Genomic DNA, 16207 nt, shown 5'->3' with positions numbered 1-16207 from the left:
TGGAAACAGTTGTGTGTATTTGGAGCCAGGCACTTGTCAATTGAATGGCAGAGGAGACTCTATATGTTGAATGGCCTATTTCTGCTCCTGTGTCTTATGTCTTATGGATTGACTTCGCCAATCCGTATGCTTGCTTCAGGCATTATGGCTTAACAGCGAATAGTCCTGACTATGGACGGCAAAGAGGGTTTGGATTGTTTAGTGCTTCTACTGCAGGGTCGCCTCAGGGTGCCTTTGACTGAAAGACAGAGTCCTGTGTCTGATGTTTGATGTTATTTTTTATTTTTTCCAATTAAGGGGCAATTTAGTGTGGCCAATCCACCTACCCTGCACATCTTTGGATTGTGGGGGTGAGACCAACGCAGACATGGGCAGAATGTGCAAACTCCACACAGACTCGGGGCCGGAATCGAACCCAGGTCCTCGGCACTGTGAGGCACTGTGACCACTGCACCACCATGCTGCCCTGTTGTTTGAAGTTTGAGGTCTTTTAGACACAGTTCTTTATCTGACTGGACTGTCACACTGAATCCTGAATCTAATTTAAAATTTGTTTGATGACCCTTTATCAGGATGTCAACATACCAAAATGAGGAGCTGCACTCTTTGATCTCACCCAAGAATCATGGCTGTGTGTCTTCTGGGTTTTAGGTCTTGACCCCATGGATGACCTTTGAGATGTCTGTGCAGTGCTAGGGTTTTGACTTGCACGCTTTACCAAAGTGTCCCTGTCAATTTAAGTGGAAGCTTTGGGAAATGCTCACAGGGCATTGATCTTTCCTGTGAGACTGCTTCGCACTGCAACGCTGGCAAGGTTGCTCTGTTGGACAGTTCAGGAATCGCTTTGACTTTGATGGCCCCTGGGTTTCTGTGACCTGATTTGGTAGTCTGAGGGTTGGTTACTGCCCTAAGTAGTATTTTTGGCCTTAAGGTGGTTGGGTGTTGTTCACATGGCTCAGTCAGTCTAACTAGCTGGATTGACTTGTCTGGGATAAGATCATCTTTAACTTGCAGGGAATATGGTGAACCCTTTGTTAACTGTGTGCACCTGTATTAGGGGATGTACGGTAGTACCTATACTACAGGTTCGCTGGTAGCCCCTGCCGGCTAGCTCCGCCCACAAGGAGCTGTATAAATATGCATGACTCCTCCTGCTCAGCCATTCTGCCAGCTGCAGTAGGAGGCCACGCATCTGACTGTAATAAAGCCTCTGTTGTACCAATCCGAGCTTTTTGTACAATTGATAGTGCATCAGGGGATTACAGAGTGGATCATCTGTATCACCCACGATGATTCTGTCTCAGATGAGCTCAGACTTTAAATTGCCAAAGTCACGTCCCTCTGCCAGCCCGTAGAGATTGTTTATGAAGCAATCAACATGTTCCCCGGGACGTTGGACTCTCTTGTTAAATTTGTCTCTCTCTAATGGGAAGAGAAAGGGATTAAGACACTAAAAGATTTGTTTCTTAGGGGTCGGTTTGCAGGATTGAAGGAGCTGGAAGCGAAGTATGAGCTGGAGTAAGGGCAAATGTTTAGATACATGCAGGTTTGAGATTTTGCTGGAAAGGAGATACAGAGCTTCCCGGAGTAGCCGGCCTCCACATTGCTGGAGGAGGTGCTGACGACAGGGGGAACTGGAGAAGGGGGTAGTATCAGCGGTTTACGGAAGTATTTTGAAAGAGGAGAAGGCACCACTGGAAGGGATCAAAGCAAAGTGGGAGGAAGAGTTGGGAGAGGATATGGAGGAAGGGTTCTGGTGTGAAGTGCTCCGGAGAGTGAATGCCTCCACCTCATGTGCGAGGTTGGAGCTGATACACCTGAAGGTGGTATACAGAGCACACCTCATTAGGGCGAGGATGAGCTGATTCTTTGAAGGAGCAGAAAATGTGTGTGAACGTTGCCGGGGGGGGGGGGGGGGGGGGGGGAGGGGGGCAATCACGTTCATATGTTTTGGTTCTGTCCAAAGCTAGAGGATTACTGGAAGGAGGTTTTATGGGTAATTTCTGAAGTGGTGCACGTGAATCCGGACTCGGGCCCCCGGGAGTCCATATTTGGGGTGTCGGACCAGCCAGGGTTGGAAACGGGGGCGGAGGCAGATGTCGTAGCCTTCGCCTCGTTAATCGCCCGAAGGCGGATCCTGATAGGTTGGAGAGCAACCTCTCCACCCTGTGCCCTGGCGTGGTGGGGGGACCTGCTGGAATTCTTGACTCTTGAGAAGGTTAAGTTTGAACTAGGGGAAGGATGGAGGAGTTCTACAATTCATGGGCATTATTCATTATGCACTTTCAAGAAATGGATAACATCAAACATTAGTTGGGGCGTGTGGGTGGGAGGGTTGGGGAGAGGGGGGCTGTGTGTGTTAATGGCGACTATGGGTGATCCCTAATTCCTTTTTGTCATTTGTTTGTGTGAACATGCGGGCTAATGTTTGGGGTTTGGTGTGAGGATGGGATCGTTGTTATTGATATGGGGATTGACATTTTGTTGCTGATTATTGTTTATTGTTGGTGGGTGTAAATTTGGGAGAAAATGTGAAAAAGGAGGAGAATAAAAACATTTTTTTTAAAAATTGTCTCTCGCCAATATTTTATTGAATCTCAGGTTGAAATAAATGTCGAAGGATTTTAAAACTTCATCAAGTTTGGCAGATGACTTTTCGTGGAATGATGTTGTCTACAATTGGACCAATTGAGTAAAGAAGTGTATTGACCTGTTCTCTTCTTGATTTTTGTATTGAGTCATGTAGCAGTGCTCTATCTTAAACATCTTTTCCTTATGGTCTCTAATTCTGTGACCGATGAAAAAATGAAATGAAAATGAAAATCGCTTATTGTCACAAGTAGGCTTCAAATGAAGTTACTGTGAAAAGCCCCTAGTCGCCACATTCTGGCACCTGTTCGGGGAGGCTGTTATGGGAATTGAACCGTGCTGCTGGCCTGCCTTGGTCTGCTTTCAAAGCCAACTATTTAGCCCTGTGCTAAACCAGCCCGATGTGGGCCAGGGGTGAATCCCAGTGGAGCTGGAAGCGTGGAATTGTGATATGTTTTGAAGATTAGATACAGCTTTAATAGATTGTACATTTTCAAGATGGTGTCGCCATTCACTGACAAATAATAGATCTTCCCCCGCTTGCCAAATTCTGACGGTATTTCCAAAATGGTGGCATGTTTCTGCCTGAAGAAGAAGGGTCCTCAGTGGCTTTGAGGATTTGATGGCTAATTTAATCAGCAGTGGAACGTTACGAGTCAGGACATGTAGAAAAAAACCACAGCCTTGCTGTTTGGGAAATCATATGGTTACGCGATATCTAAAGTGGACAAATTTAATTATTAACCTTTGTTTCTTCGCCGACCTCAGTTGAGACTCGGAGTTGGGGATCGGGATTAGGGCCGGGTTTCTTTCAAATGTGACATATATCTCAATGAACGAAAAGGGATTTCTCAGGACTGGCTGGCCTGGAATTTGAAAAATGTTACCTCATCCCTGCAGGCTGTAAGCTCTGCTTTCTGAAGCCGAGTTTCCAAGGGAGATTCAATGGAGTATTCTGCTGGAGTAAAACCTTTTGCTTTTTGCTTCTAGGCTCTTCTGTATTCTCCCTCCTTGTACCCGAACAGGTGCCGGAATGTGGCGACTAGGGGCTTTTCACAGTAACTTCATTGCAGTGCTAATGTAAGCCTACTTGTGACAATAAAGATTATTATTAAAAAAGTGCTAATAGTGGCATAAAAGTAAGATAGCAGAATGTATTAATAGGGCAAAGGTTTTCTCATTGGGAGCAAAGCTTAAAAACAAAGGACAGATGGCCCTGTGGAAGAGGGGTGGGGTTGTACTGGGGCAAAACAAGGGAACCAGTAAGCAAAAAGGGGTGTCAAGGTGGAGGGGTAGGTTCACAGTCTAAAGCTGTTGAACCCCTGAAGGCTGTACCATGCCTAATTGGAAGGTGCGGTGTTGGGCATCACTGGAGCATTGTAGCAGACCAAAGATGGACATGTGGGCATGACAGCAAGATACTGAGTGGAAATGGCAAGCGACCAGAAGGTTGGGGCCATGATTGCGGACGGAGTGAAGATTGTCCACAAAGTGGTCACCCAGTCTGCAGTATAGAGGGGCCTCATTGGGAGCTGCGAATACAGTAGACAAAAGGAGGTGCAAGTGTCCATCCGTAGACTGACTCTGAATCTGAGTCATGTGCATTTTTACATTACTGTGTGGGCTGTACTGTATTCAGCCCCACATTAAGCCTGTATATGCCAGACCTTACTACTGCAAAAGGGTATTGGTGGGAGGCAGGGAAGTAGTGTTGAGGCCACAATCAGTTCGGTCATGATCTTAGGGAATGACAGAGTAGGTTCAAGGGGCCACATGGCCTACTCCTAATTTGTTGACATGTTGACCATCCGCAACATCCCCAACAACTGTTGTTCTGAGGTCAGGTAAGGTAGAATACAGCCACGATCATCTGCATCCGAATAATAGTTTTTTAAATCAAAATACCCGGTGTCAGTTTATCCATATTCCAGCACAAGTCAGCACCTTCACAAGAGAACGGGCAACAAATCGTGCTGCACTGCAGTAGTTATGCTGGCCAATAGAACGATGATTTTCATCTGTTAAGTGGGTTTTGCAGAATTATCAGCAATTTCAAAAATGGCTTTAAATTGCCTTCATTCTAATTATTAGCTTTCTAATTAATCTTTCTTGCTGCTTTTTTCTGAAACTGCCAAAAGCATTACATCAAATTCCTTGACAAAACTCCTGGCTATATTGTTTCATTTGTCATGAGGGAGGAAGATTTACTGCTCCGATTTTCAAGAAGCCGAACTTGGCCAAAAAAAGCTTTGGTTCAGACCCTGTAAATATGATAAATTAAAGCAGTTAAAACAAGCTAATAATCTCCATGATAGTTTTTATGTCGAATTTAATTCAGAAAATATGCCGCTTTTAATAAAAATGTGAAAACGTTTTGCTAAAAATACAAGCAGCGGTTTTAAAATGTAGCAGAATCTTTATTACAAACTCTTGAGTCTGAAGCTGTTGATATTATCTTTCAGGCATATTACTGCTTTGCCTTGTAGGTCTGACCTCCCGCATCAGGTTGTATGCTACATATGGTTTAATCTACCCATTAATTCCTTGCCTAATTAGGGAGAATTTCAGAGTGAAATTGGGAAAGTGGAAGGTACTGAGGTTAAAATAAAATCAGTGCTTCTGCTTTCCCCTCCCACTTAAGTCAGTGTGAAAGAACCCGTAAGAAACTCCCACACCATGCTAATCCCTGACCCTCTGCAGGGAGGAATGTTAACTATTATATCCAAACTTCACACCCTCAGATTGCATTCGAATAGCTTGGATTCCTTGATTTATGGTTTTCGTGTTTTTAAAGCTTCCTTAATAACTTCTCATATCATATAGCAGTGACATTAAGCAGCAGCATGTTCAAATTTGTCCCTATACTGAGGTCTAGAAAGGCAATTTACACTAATTATTGTTGTTCCAGCCCTACGCTTGTTAGCAGAGTGATCCTTCTTTGTAGGTTATTGTACTTACGAAATGTGAATGCATTAATGATGCTTGGGTTGAGGGGCGGGGGAGGAAGATTTAATTGAGTATCAATAAACAAATTACATTTTCAGAAGTGCACAGATTTATGAAAAAAAAGTGGCGATGATACTCTGGAAAATGTTTGCACTTTTAAGAAATTTATTTGAGGATGTTCTCTTTTATTTTTATAGGGAAATGATTTTTCATCAATCTGGGATTGCTTCAGGAAATGTACACATCTCAAGCAAACGCTGCCCAGAATAATCTCTCTGGTAATTTAATTCTTCGATTTGATGTTGACAAAACATATTTTTGCATATTGTTTTCCAACATTGCCGTTCACTATTACAATTTATCTGGACCACTTGTCACGGACCTTTCGAACTCACTGCAATGCGATTGGATGGATGGGTGAATACGGATTGACGACAAAAAGAAAACAGACTGTAGGGTTAATGCCAGTGCCATTGAATTTTACAAAACTGCTCATCTGCATGATATTAGTGATACATAGTAATGCAAACAGATGTCTCCCTCATTAGATTGTCTTGCTAAGCACTCTGGGGATATAGTAGTGTGTAGAGTTAGAGTTTAGTAGAGCACTGAGGTTAATTAAAAGGTGAATCCATAGACCTCAGTCTGTCCCACACTGGTATTCATTGTGTTTTGTGGAGGTAACAGCACAGGAAAAAGTAACATTTTCTGACCTGCTCAGAAGCGTGAACACCTAAATAAAACAAATACATGAATAAGCAAATATTTATACCTTTATAAAAACTATTTATTTTGTCTCCCAAGTACATTGTGACAATTAATTAGTTTACTTTCTCTTCATTGGCTCATAGAACATACAGTGCAGAAGGAGGCCATTCGGCCCATCGAGTCTGCACCGATCCACTTAAGCCCTCACTTCCACCCTATCCCCGTAACCCAATAACCCCTCCTAACCTTTCCTATCCCCGTAACCCAGTAACCCCTCCTAACCTTTTTTGGACACTAAGGGTAATTTAGCATGCCCAATCCACCTAACCTGCACGTCTTTGGACTGTGGAAGGAAACCGGAGCATCTGGAGGAAACCTACGCAGACACGGGGAGAACGTGCAGACTCCGCACAGACAGTGACCCAGCCGGGAATCGAACCTGGGACTCTGGCGCTGTGAAGCCACAGTGCTAGCCACTTGTGTTACCGTGCTACCCCACTCTGTGTTTCTGTTTTTACCCCTTCTAATTTTATTATATTTGTGGTAGTATGACATGGGGTATTAGGGTACCTTGGAAGTGAGCTGCTATTGGTGCAGAGGACTTGCTGCCTATTGGCCTGGGTAAGTCATGTGCCTCTCAGCCAATTGGCTGAGGAAGTCATGTGCCTCTCAGCCGATTGGCTGAGAGGTAGGTAGCTCCGCCTACAAGGCGGGATATAAGAACCCGTGCGTCCCGGCAGTCGGCCTTTCTTCTGTACGTCTGCTGCCGGGCACACATCCTGTGTATTAAATCCTATCATTTGGATCTCATCTACGTTTCGTGTCCATTGATTGTGCATCAATATTACATAGAATTTACAGTGCAGAAGGAGGCTAATCGGCCCATCGAGTCTGCACCGGCCCTTGGAAAGAGCACCCTACCCGAGGTCAACACCTCCACCCTATCCCCATAAACCAGTAACCCCACCCAACACTAAGGACAATTTTGGACACTTATGGGCAATTTATCATGGCCAATCCACCTAACCTGCACATCTTTGGACTGTGGGAGGAAACCGGAGCACCCGGAGGAAACCCACGCACACACGGGGAGGATGTGCAGACTCTGCACAGACAGTGACCCAAGCTGGGAATCGAACCTGGAACCCTGGAGCTGTGAAGCAATTGTGCTATCCACAATGCTACTGTGCTGCCCCTAATTACATTATTATATTATATGCCCCTATTATAATGATTTACCAGTAATGTTATGTAAAACAGTATTCCCAAATGTCAATTTCTCCCTAATTTCATTCCAGTAACAAAACTTTCCGCTTGTTCCCTCTAGCTGCTTTATACCCTTAAAAATACAATTTCTCCTGCCGCATCACACAGGTTCTTCACCAGAAGAGTCACTAATTTACTCATACCAAATTTATTTCCCTTTTCCAAATGTTATAATGCACCTGAAGTGGCATTGAACATCCCAGGCACTGAGTACACCATTACTCAATATTTCACAATCCTCACCCAGTCTGCTCCCCCCCCCCCCCCCCCCCCCCCCCCCCGCCCCCACCCCGTGCCATGACACTATACCACAAGTCTAACCCAAATAAAACTGCCACCTATTTTTAAAATAATCTTCATTGTCACAAGTAGGCTTACATTAACACTGCAATGAAGTCACTGCGAAAAGCTCCTAGTCGCCACAATCCAGTGCCTGTTCGGGTACGCAGAGGGAGAATTCGGAATGTCCAAATTACCTAACAGCACGTCTTTCGAGACGTGTGGGAGGACTATCCCCCGAGACTACAATTCTCAGTAGCTTCTGCATATCTGGGGCCCCAATACATGTCAAACGGCATCCACCCATTAACAAAATTATCACTTGACTATCCAATTTTTTTCAGTTCTTGAACAGGTCCATTATTGTCCTTTTACAATTGCTTTGAAATGTTGATTAAATGTACAGTAAAACAAAGAAAAAGGAATTATGGGGAACAGTCTGCAAGTGATTCCAGGCAAAATAACCTCACGGGTGGCTGCACAAAGTCAGCTTACTCCCACAGTATGGAGTGGGTAGCTGACCTCACCAGCTTGAAAAGGATCAGTTAATTAAAATAATCAATATGCATGTTGCCTGCATGCTTTCCATAAGTAGAGGGAATGCTGCAATTGCATGTGGGCACAGTATACAGGAGCAACAACCCTGGAAGGGACCAAGGTTAAAAAGAAATCACAACGTCAGCTTCCCTCCCTATTTGTGTCAGTGTTGAAGAACCTGCGAGGAACTCTCACACCTGCTAATTTAGGATCCTTGGCAGAAAGGAGTATTAACTGCTAAATCCAAGCTTCACACGGCCAGATTACATGAGAATGCTGCTCTGATTTATGGTTTCGAAGCATGCTGCTTGTTATGCCTGACTGCTGTTCAAGCCATGGAACCTGGCTAATGGCAAGATGCAGAACTGCCCCCTTTGATAAGGAGATACTGGACAGGGAAGGATATCTGTGAGGCATAGTCAAACCTTCCTCTCAGACAAGCTGTGCAGCATTGCGATAACATAGAAATTGAATGTTGTCTCCCACGTACACAGATTTTGCAAGCAGTTAAGAAATAAATTCTCTAAACTAGAGACAATACCAAGACACGCTTGTCTATTGTATGTCTGCTCTCAGTATAACACAGTCTCAGCAATAAACCATATAAAGCATTGACAGAAGCTTCATACACAACCTTTAATGCCTATAATACTTTACTTTGTACTTTAAGCTGCCAAAAAAACAGGATTCTTACACATTATTGTTGCAATTGTATCTCACCCATTTTGGATTTCTCCTCTTCCTCCTCCACCTTTTCTCCTCTGCAAAAACAGCAAGCTCATCCCCAACCTCTGGCTCAAGGGTTTCCACTACCTGCATTGTGAAACTATGCAGGCTACAGCAGACACAGCTCATTTCCAACAATTTTGCAGCGCTGTAAAGCAGTTTATCTATCCAGACAGTGAAATTTCATTTTCGGTATACCAATTGTATTTTCCATCAAATACTGGCGCAAGTCTTCTACTTCCTTTCACTTTATGGAGTTCCTCTGTAGTAGAATTGCAGAGGGTAGCCCAGGGTAGATTGTAGCTATCCATTCAGTTTGCCTGTTCCTGAAAGTAGGGCTTGCACAGTGACTGCCACAAGATGAAGGCATCATGGCCTCCGCTGGGTCTTTTGTATTACATTAAATTGATCTATTCATTTGGCCCATTATCACTTGCATGTTTATGGAATAGAAAGTTTTCCTATTCATACGTGCCAAGAACTGTTAACCACTGTGATATTGAGTTATACTCTATCAATGACCACGCCCCCCCCCCCCCCCCCCCCCCCCCCCATATTTTAAAGAAGCCTGGCTTCTAGTAGAAGTGCTATACTTTCTGCTCTTGTTTAAAAACACAGGAGTAGGAGTAGGCCATTCAGCCCATCAACGCTGCTCTGCCATTCAACACGATCATGGTTACGAAGACATAAGAACAGAATTAGGCCACTCAGCCCATCGAGTCTACTCCGCTATTCAATCATGGTTGATATTTTTCTCATCCCCATTCTCCTGCCTTCTCCCTGTAACCACTGATTTCTTTATTAATCAAGAACCTATCTATCTCTGTCTGAAAGACACTCAGTAACTTGGCCTCCACAGCCTTCCGTGGCAAAGAGTTCCACAGATTCACAACCCTCTGACTGAAGAAATTCCTCCTTATCTCTGTTTTAAAGGATTGTTTCTTCAGTTTGAGGTTGTGCCCTCTGGTTCTAGTTTTTCATAGTCGTGGAAACATCTTCTCCACATCCAATCTAACCAGGCCTCGCAGTATCCTGTAAGTTTCAGTAAGATCCCTCCTCATTCTTCTAAACCCCGAGTACAAACCCAGAGTCCTCAACCACTCCTCATATGACAAGCTGTTCATTCCAGGGATCATTGTTGTGAACCTCCTCTGGACCCTTTCCAAGGCGAGCACATCCTTCCTTAGATATAAGGCCCAAAACTGCTCACAATACTGAAAATGGGGTCTGGTCAGAGCCTTATATAGCCTCGGAAGTACATCCCTGTTCTTGTGTTTTAGCCCTCTCGACATAAATGCTACCATTGCATTTGCCTTCCTAACTGCCGACTGAACTAATCATCCACTTCAATGTCTTTTTCTCACACTATCCCCTGTCGTTGGTATTTGGAAATTTGTCAACTCTGCTAGTTTCTTTTGATGAGAAAATGCCAGTGTTTCTGGCAATGAGTCGTTTGTTACCCGATTGTTGCATAAATGTTCAGACGCCTTGACTCATGTGACGATTATCATTGTAGGAAAATAGGAATGGGACCATTCAATCTGTTCTGCCATTCAATTAAAATTATGGTTCATCACCCGCTTAAATCCATCTACCCATCCATAACCCTTAATACTCATGCCTTGACCAGACTGAACGGCGCCCATGGGGGTGTACCAGAGGATGGGAGACCCTCGGGTGCTTACCCTCTGGGCATGGTGTGTACCCTGGCACTGTTGCTGCCACCCAGGCACCCTGGTACTGCTGGCCTGGTGCCTTGGCAGTGCCAGCTTGGCACCCTGACAGTGCCACCTGAATGCCAGCCTGGCACTGCCAGGGTGGTGCTGCAAGCTGGCAGGAGCACTGTTGGGCTGCGCTGCTGGGGTGCCAGGCTGGCAATTCTGCACTGTGTGCCCTGCACGGGGGGGGGGGGGGGGGGGGGGGGGGCGTGTGTGGGGACCGCCTTATAGTGAGCTGAGGCTTGTGGGGTATTCAGGGGTCATGTCAGTGTCTTGCAAGATCGGGACACAATTAAAAAATATCACTTGTCTCATAAAAATTTATCAAGCTCTCAGTTTTTAAATTTTTAAATAACTCCCCACCTTCTTGATGCAGAGAGATTTTCACTGCTCCCTGTGAAGAAATGCTTTCTGGCATTGCAGCAAAACAACCTAGCTCACTATTCCCTCTTGTTCTGGACTCCCCCAAAGAGGAAATTGGTTCTCTCTACCGCCGATAAACTGATTTCATCATCTCAAGTGCCTCATTAGATCGCTCCATAACCTTCTGAATTCTGAATACGAGTCTAGTCTCAGAAACCTGTATTCATAAATTCACCCTTTTAGCCCTTATCATGTTGGTGAATTTGGGATGCACCCTTTGGAACTTACAGTACCTTGTACGTCATTTCATTTTAAACATGAGAACCACACTAGTGTTCTACATGCACATTACCCTTGGATTAATGTGAAACTTGCACATTTGTCTCACCTTTGGAGCTAATCCTTTAGAATTGTCGAATGGTTAAAGCACAGAGGAGGTGATTGGACCCACCGTGTCTGAATCAGCTCGCTACAAGAACAACACAGCTAGTCGCACTCCCACGCTCTTTCACTGTGATCCTGCAATTTCTTTCCTCTTCAGGTGCTCATCTATTTCCCTTTTGAAAACCATGATTGAACTTGCCTCAACCGCAAATCTTCACCACTTGCTGCATTAAAAAGATTTTCCTCGCGTCACTGTTGGTTCCCAATCAGTTGAAATCAGTGTCCTCGGTTCTCAACCCTTCCGCCAATGGGAACAGTTTCTCTCTACTTACTCTGCCAAGAGTCCCCATATTTTGAACCCTTTTATCAACTCTCCTCTCAACTTTCACTAAGGGGAGCTCCAGTTGCTGGGCTTATATTTACACCTTTTTCCTGAACAAATGTGTGAATTTTACAATTCTCTAACTCTTACACCTAAGGAGGATTGGATGATTATTTTCAGTGACTGCACAATTTCATCCTTACTTCCCTCAGACCCATGGCTGCATCCCATCCTGTCCTGGTGACTTATCAACTTTAAATACAGCCAGCTTTTCTTATACCTTCTGTTAATCAACTGGGGGGACACGGATGCACAGTGGTTAGCACTGTTGCTTCACTGTTGGTCCCAGGTTCAATTCCCGGCTTGGGACACTGTCTGTGCAGAGTCTGCACGTTCTCCCTGTGTCTGTGTGGGTTTCCTCCGGGTGCTCCGGTTTCCTTCCACAAGTCCTGAAAGATGTGCTGTTAGGTAATTTGGACATTCTGAATTCTCCATCAGTGTACCCGAACAGGGGGCAACACGGTGGGGCAGTGGGTTAGCCCTGTTGTTTCACGGCGCTGAGGTCCCAGGTTCAAACCCGGCTCTGGGTCACTGTCCGTGTGGGGTTTGCACATTCTCCTCATGTTTGCGTGGGTTTCGCCTCCACAACCCAAAGATGTACAAGCTAGATTGGCCACGCTAAATCGTCCTTTAATTGGAAAAAATGAATTGGGTACTCTAAATTTTAAAAAGAAAAGTGTACCGAACAGGCGCCAGAGTGTGGCGACGAAAGGGTTTTCACAGTAACTTTATTGCAGTGTTAATGCAAGCCTACTTGTGACAATAAAGACCATTATTATTGGTAGCTCATTCAGCAACTCAGCTTCCTCTTTCAATATGACTTTGGCAGTTTCTTCTTTCTCAGTAAAGACAGATGCAAAGTACTCATTTATTACCTCAACCATGCCCTCTATCTCCATGCATAGATCCCATTTAATCGATGCCGCTCTTCCTCCTACTACCGCTTTACTGTTTATAAGCCAGTAAAATATCTCAAATTCCCATTTATGTCAGTTGGCACTCTCTTCTCATACTCTCTCTTTGCCTCTCCTGCCCTTTTTCACTTCCCTTCCAAACTTTCTGTATTCAGTCTAATTCTCACTGGGATTAGCAACCTGGCATCAGTCATACCCAACCTTTTTTCTGCTTCAATTTGCTCTCTATCACTTTCATCATCCAGGGAGCTGGATTGGTTGCTCAACTTCCCCTGTCCTGAAAATGCACCTCAACCTTATCAGAACCATCTCTTCTTTAAAGCGAGACCCTTGTTATGTTACAGTTTTTCTTGCTAATCTTTTATTCCAATTTACCTAGGCCAGGTCTGTTGCCATACCATTGAAAATGATCTTCCCAAATTAATTATTTTTATTTCACATTGCTCCTTGTCCATTTCTATAGTTGACATAAACCTTGTGAAACTATGATCACTGTTGCCTAAATGTTCCCCACCGGCTGATCCACTTAACGAAACTCATTTCCCAAAAGCAGATCCAGCAATCCCTCCTTATTGGGCCAGAAACATTGCGGACAAGAAAATTCTCCTGAGCACGCTTCAAAAATCTCTCATCTCTCTGCCTTTTGCGCTATTACTATCCCAGTATATATTAGGAGAAATAGGAGAAATAAAGTCTCCAATTCTAACTACTCTATAGAATTCTAGCCTCTTTAATTTCCCTGAAAATGTGCACCCTTTATCTTTCCCAGATTTGCTGGACTACAGAATATGCCCACTCATGCAATGGCACCTCTATTGTTGCTTAACGCTAACCAAATAGATCCTGTCCTTGGCCTCCAGGACATCCTTTCTCTCCAGCAATGTAGTATTTTCCTTAATCAATATTGCTCCCTCCTCCTTTCTTTCAATATCTGTCATTCCTGAGCATCTTGTGTCCATGAATATGTAGTATCCAACCCTGCCTTTTATTGGGGGCAGTATAATAACCGACAGGTAATTAATAATTCTAAGGTGAGAACCTACTGCTAGTAACAGTAACAGACAAACATTTAATTCATTCACATTCTCCTATTAAAACAGGGCACTAAACAACTTAATTTAAATCAACTGATCATACAGTTAAGGTATGCATGGAGAAGTGTCAAACAAGTGCATTAAATGTCCACTGTTACTGGGAAACTGTAACGTCTGGCTTATTAAATTGTATCATTGGGTAATGGCACAACCCATGCTGCAATGCTGTTGGTTCCTGATCTATGTTGAGTATGCTGATCTCAGCCAAGGGAGCATTATGATTGACCTCAGCACTCAGTGACGAAGGAAGGGAAAAATCAGACATTCCTGCTCCTGACGGCTATCCAGTGACCTCTTCTGGAATTTCCAAGTGTGAACATCGCATATGAACAGGCTGACATGGTTCTCCCTGTAGAATATCCTGGCCATATTCAGTGATAGGTCTTGGGTATAAAGTATTGTAGGAGCACGGAGTTATAACGGCTGGTTTTATAAATATGCACTCGTTCATGTTTGAGATTGTCAGAACCGCACCATATTAGAAAATCATGGGGAATCCAAAATGTGTTCTCGCTGACTTAGACTCCTTGCATTGCCTGATTATACCAACCATGCATAACGAAAGCTCAGGTTACCAGCCTCCAGATGTCAGTGAAGATTGAAGTCAGAAAAGGGGGCTAAAACATTCTGAGTTTAGAGTTGAAGTGAACCACCTGAGCAGTTTGTTTTCTGCACATGCCACAGTGACACTGTGGCTCATGGCAAGCTGAAGCAGAGCAAAATCACGAATTGCAAATGATCACACACCAGCTAGTGAATCACAGAATATGGTTATATTGAAGTTATATATTATTAAGCACTTTCAGTTGCAGAGCCCAAAGTAGTAATCTAGCAGGACTTCTTGTAAATAGCATAAGTCCATCTTATGAGTATGTGGGATATCTGCAGTCCATCTTTGGTTAAAAAGACCAAACTAATATCTGATTTCTGAGTTATAGAACCAAAACCCCTGGGGCCTTAAATTCAGGTACTTCTAGCTTTAAAGCTAGAATCCTTACAGTGCAGAAGGAGGTCATTCAGCCCATCGAGTCTGCACCAACCCCTGAAAGAGTACCCTACCTAGGCCACTCACTGCCCACCCCACCTAACCACACCTGTGGACACTAAGGGACAATTTGTTCAGCATGGCCAATCCACCTAATCTGCACATCTTTGGTCACTAAGGGGAAATTTACCATGGCCAATCCACCTAATCTGCACATCTTTGGTCACTAAGGGGAAATTTACCATGGCCAATCCACCTAATCTGCACATCTTTGGTCACTAAGGGGAAATTTACCATGACCAATTCATCGAACCTGCACATCTTTGGACACTAAGGGGCAATTTAGCACGGCCAATCCACCTAACCTGCACAGTTTTGGACTGTGGGAGGAAACTGGAGTATCCGGAGGAAATCCATGCAAGCACTGGAAGAACGTGCAAACTCCACACAGACCGTCACCCAAGGCCGGAATTGAACCCGGGTCCCTGGCGCTGTGAGGCAGCAGTGCTAACCACGGTGCCACCGTGGTGGCCCAAATTAGAGGTGTAATTATGTAACGTTTCAAATGGAACTGAAGAATGTTTATTACTCAACAACTGCAAAGTTTTAGTACCGAGTAATCAACAATATCTAGTCACGTACAGTTCACTCTAAATATACTACAGAATACGAGCTTTTGTCTTGTCTTTCATCTGTCTTCATTCCAAGGGTTGGCCGCACTATGAGCAATCCTTCTCTACTGATAGCCATTCTGCTGGACTCATTGCCTTCTCCATGGGGAGGCCAGTGCACATTCTGATATTATCCATCTATGCCATTTTGCATCTTTCATATTTTACAGTTGTTTTACCTTTGCATTACCTTTTTCCAAACACTCTACACCTGTTAACATCTCGTACGGGCTCACAATATGTGAGCTCCCTTGATATCGCATCTCATCCCTCTGCTTGATGATTCAGTTTTCACAGATCGCTTTTACTTGAGGCAAACCCCAATATCAGCAAAAGTAGCGTCTCATTGTGAGCTTATAGTAATTCAGAAAATGTTCATGTGACTAATAAACAGTTGGGTTGGGCACCATCTTTCAAATTGGAGACAGAGACATAACATCCTTGTTAGGACTTAAGTGCAATCATTTATCCATGCCACTGTTTTACCAACAACAGCTTGTGTTTATATACCATCTTTAATATAATAAAATATCTCAAGGTGTGCTTCCACAGGACGTTAAAATATAAAAATGACACAGACCACACATAAGGAGCTATTTGTCTCCGCTTTGCTACCATGTATATCCAGTTGAAGTGACTTGTTTT

General features: G+C 44.0%; 1 protein-coding gene across 2 annotated transcripts in view; it reads left to right on the top strand.

Annotated features, from left to right (window-relative positions):
* Positions 1-16207, top strand: part of LOC119979396 — a 340254-nt gene that overhangs the window by 267901 nt on the left and 56146 nt on the right. For both annotated transcript variants that reach the window (XM_038821550.1, XM_038821551.1), the window contains one exon: positions 5733-5813. In XM_038821550.1, coding sequence (XP_038677478.1) covers positions 5733-5813 — 81 coding nt within the window. The remainder of the gene's footprint in view (positions 1-5732; positions 5814-16207) is intronic.

This window comes from Scyliorhinus canicula, chromosome 16 (genome assembly GCF_902713615.1).
Source record: "Scyliorhinus canicula chromosome 16, sScyCan1.1, whole genome shotgun sequence".
Lineage (NCBI taxonomy): Eukaryota > Metazoa > Chordata > Chondrichthyes > Carcharhiniformes > Scyliorhinidae > Scyliorhinus > Scyliorhinus canicula.
This window is presented reverse-complemented; position numbering and strand designations above follow the sequence as displayed.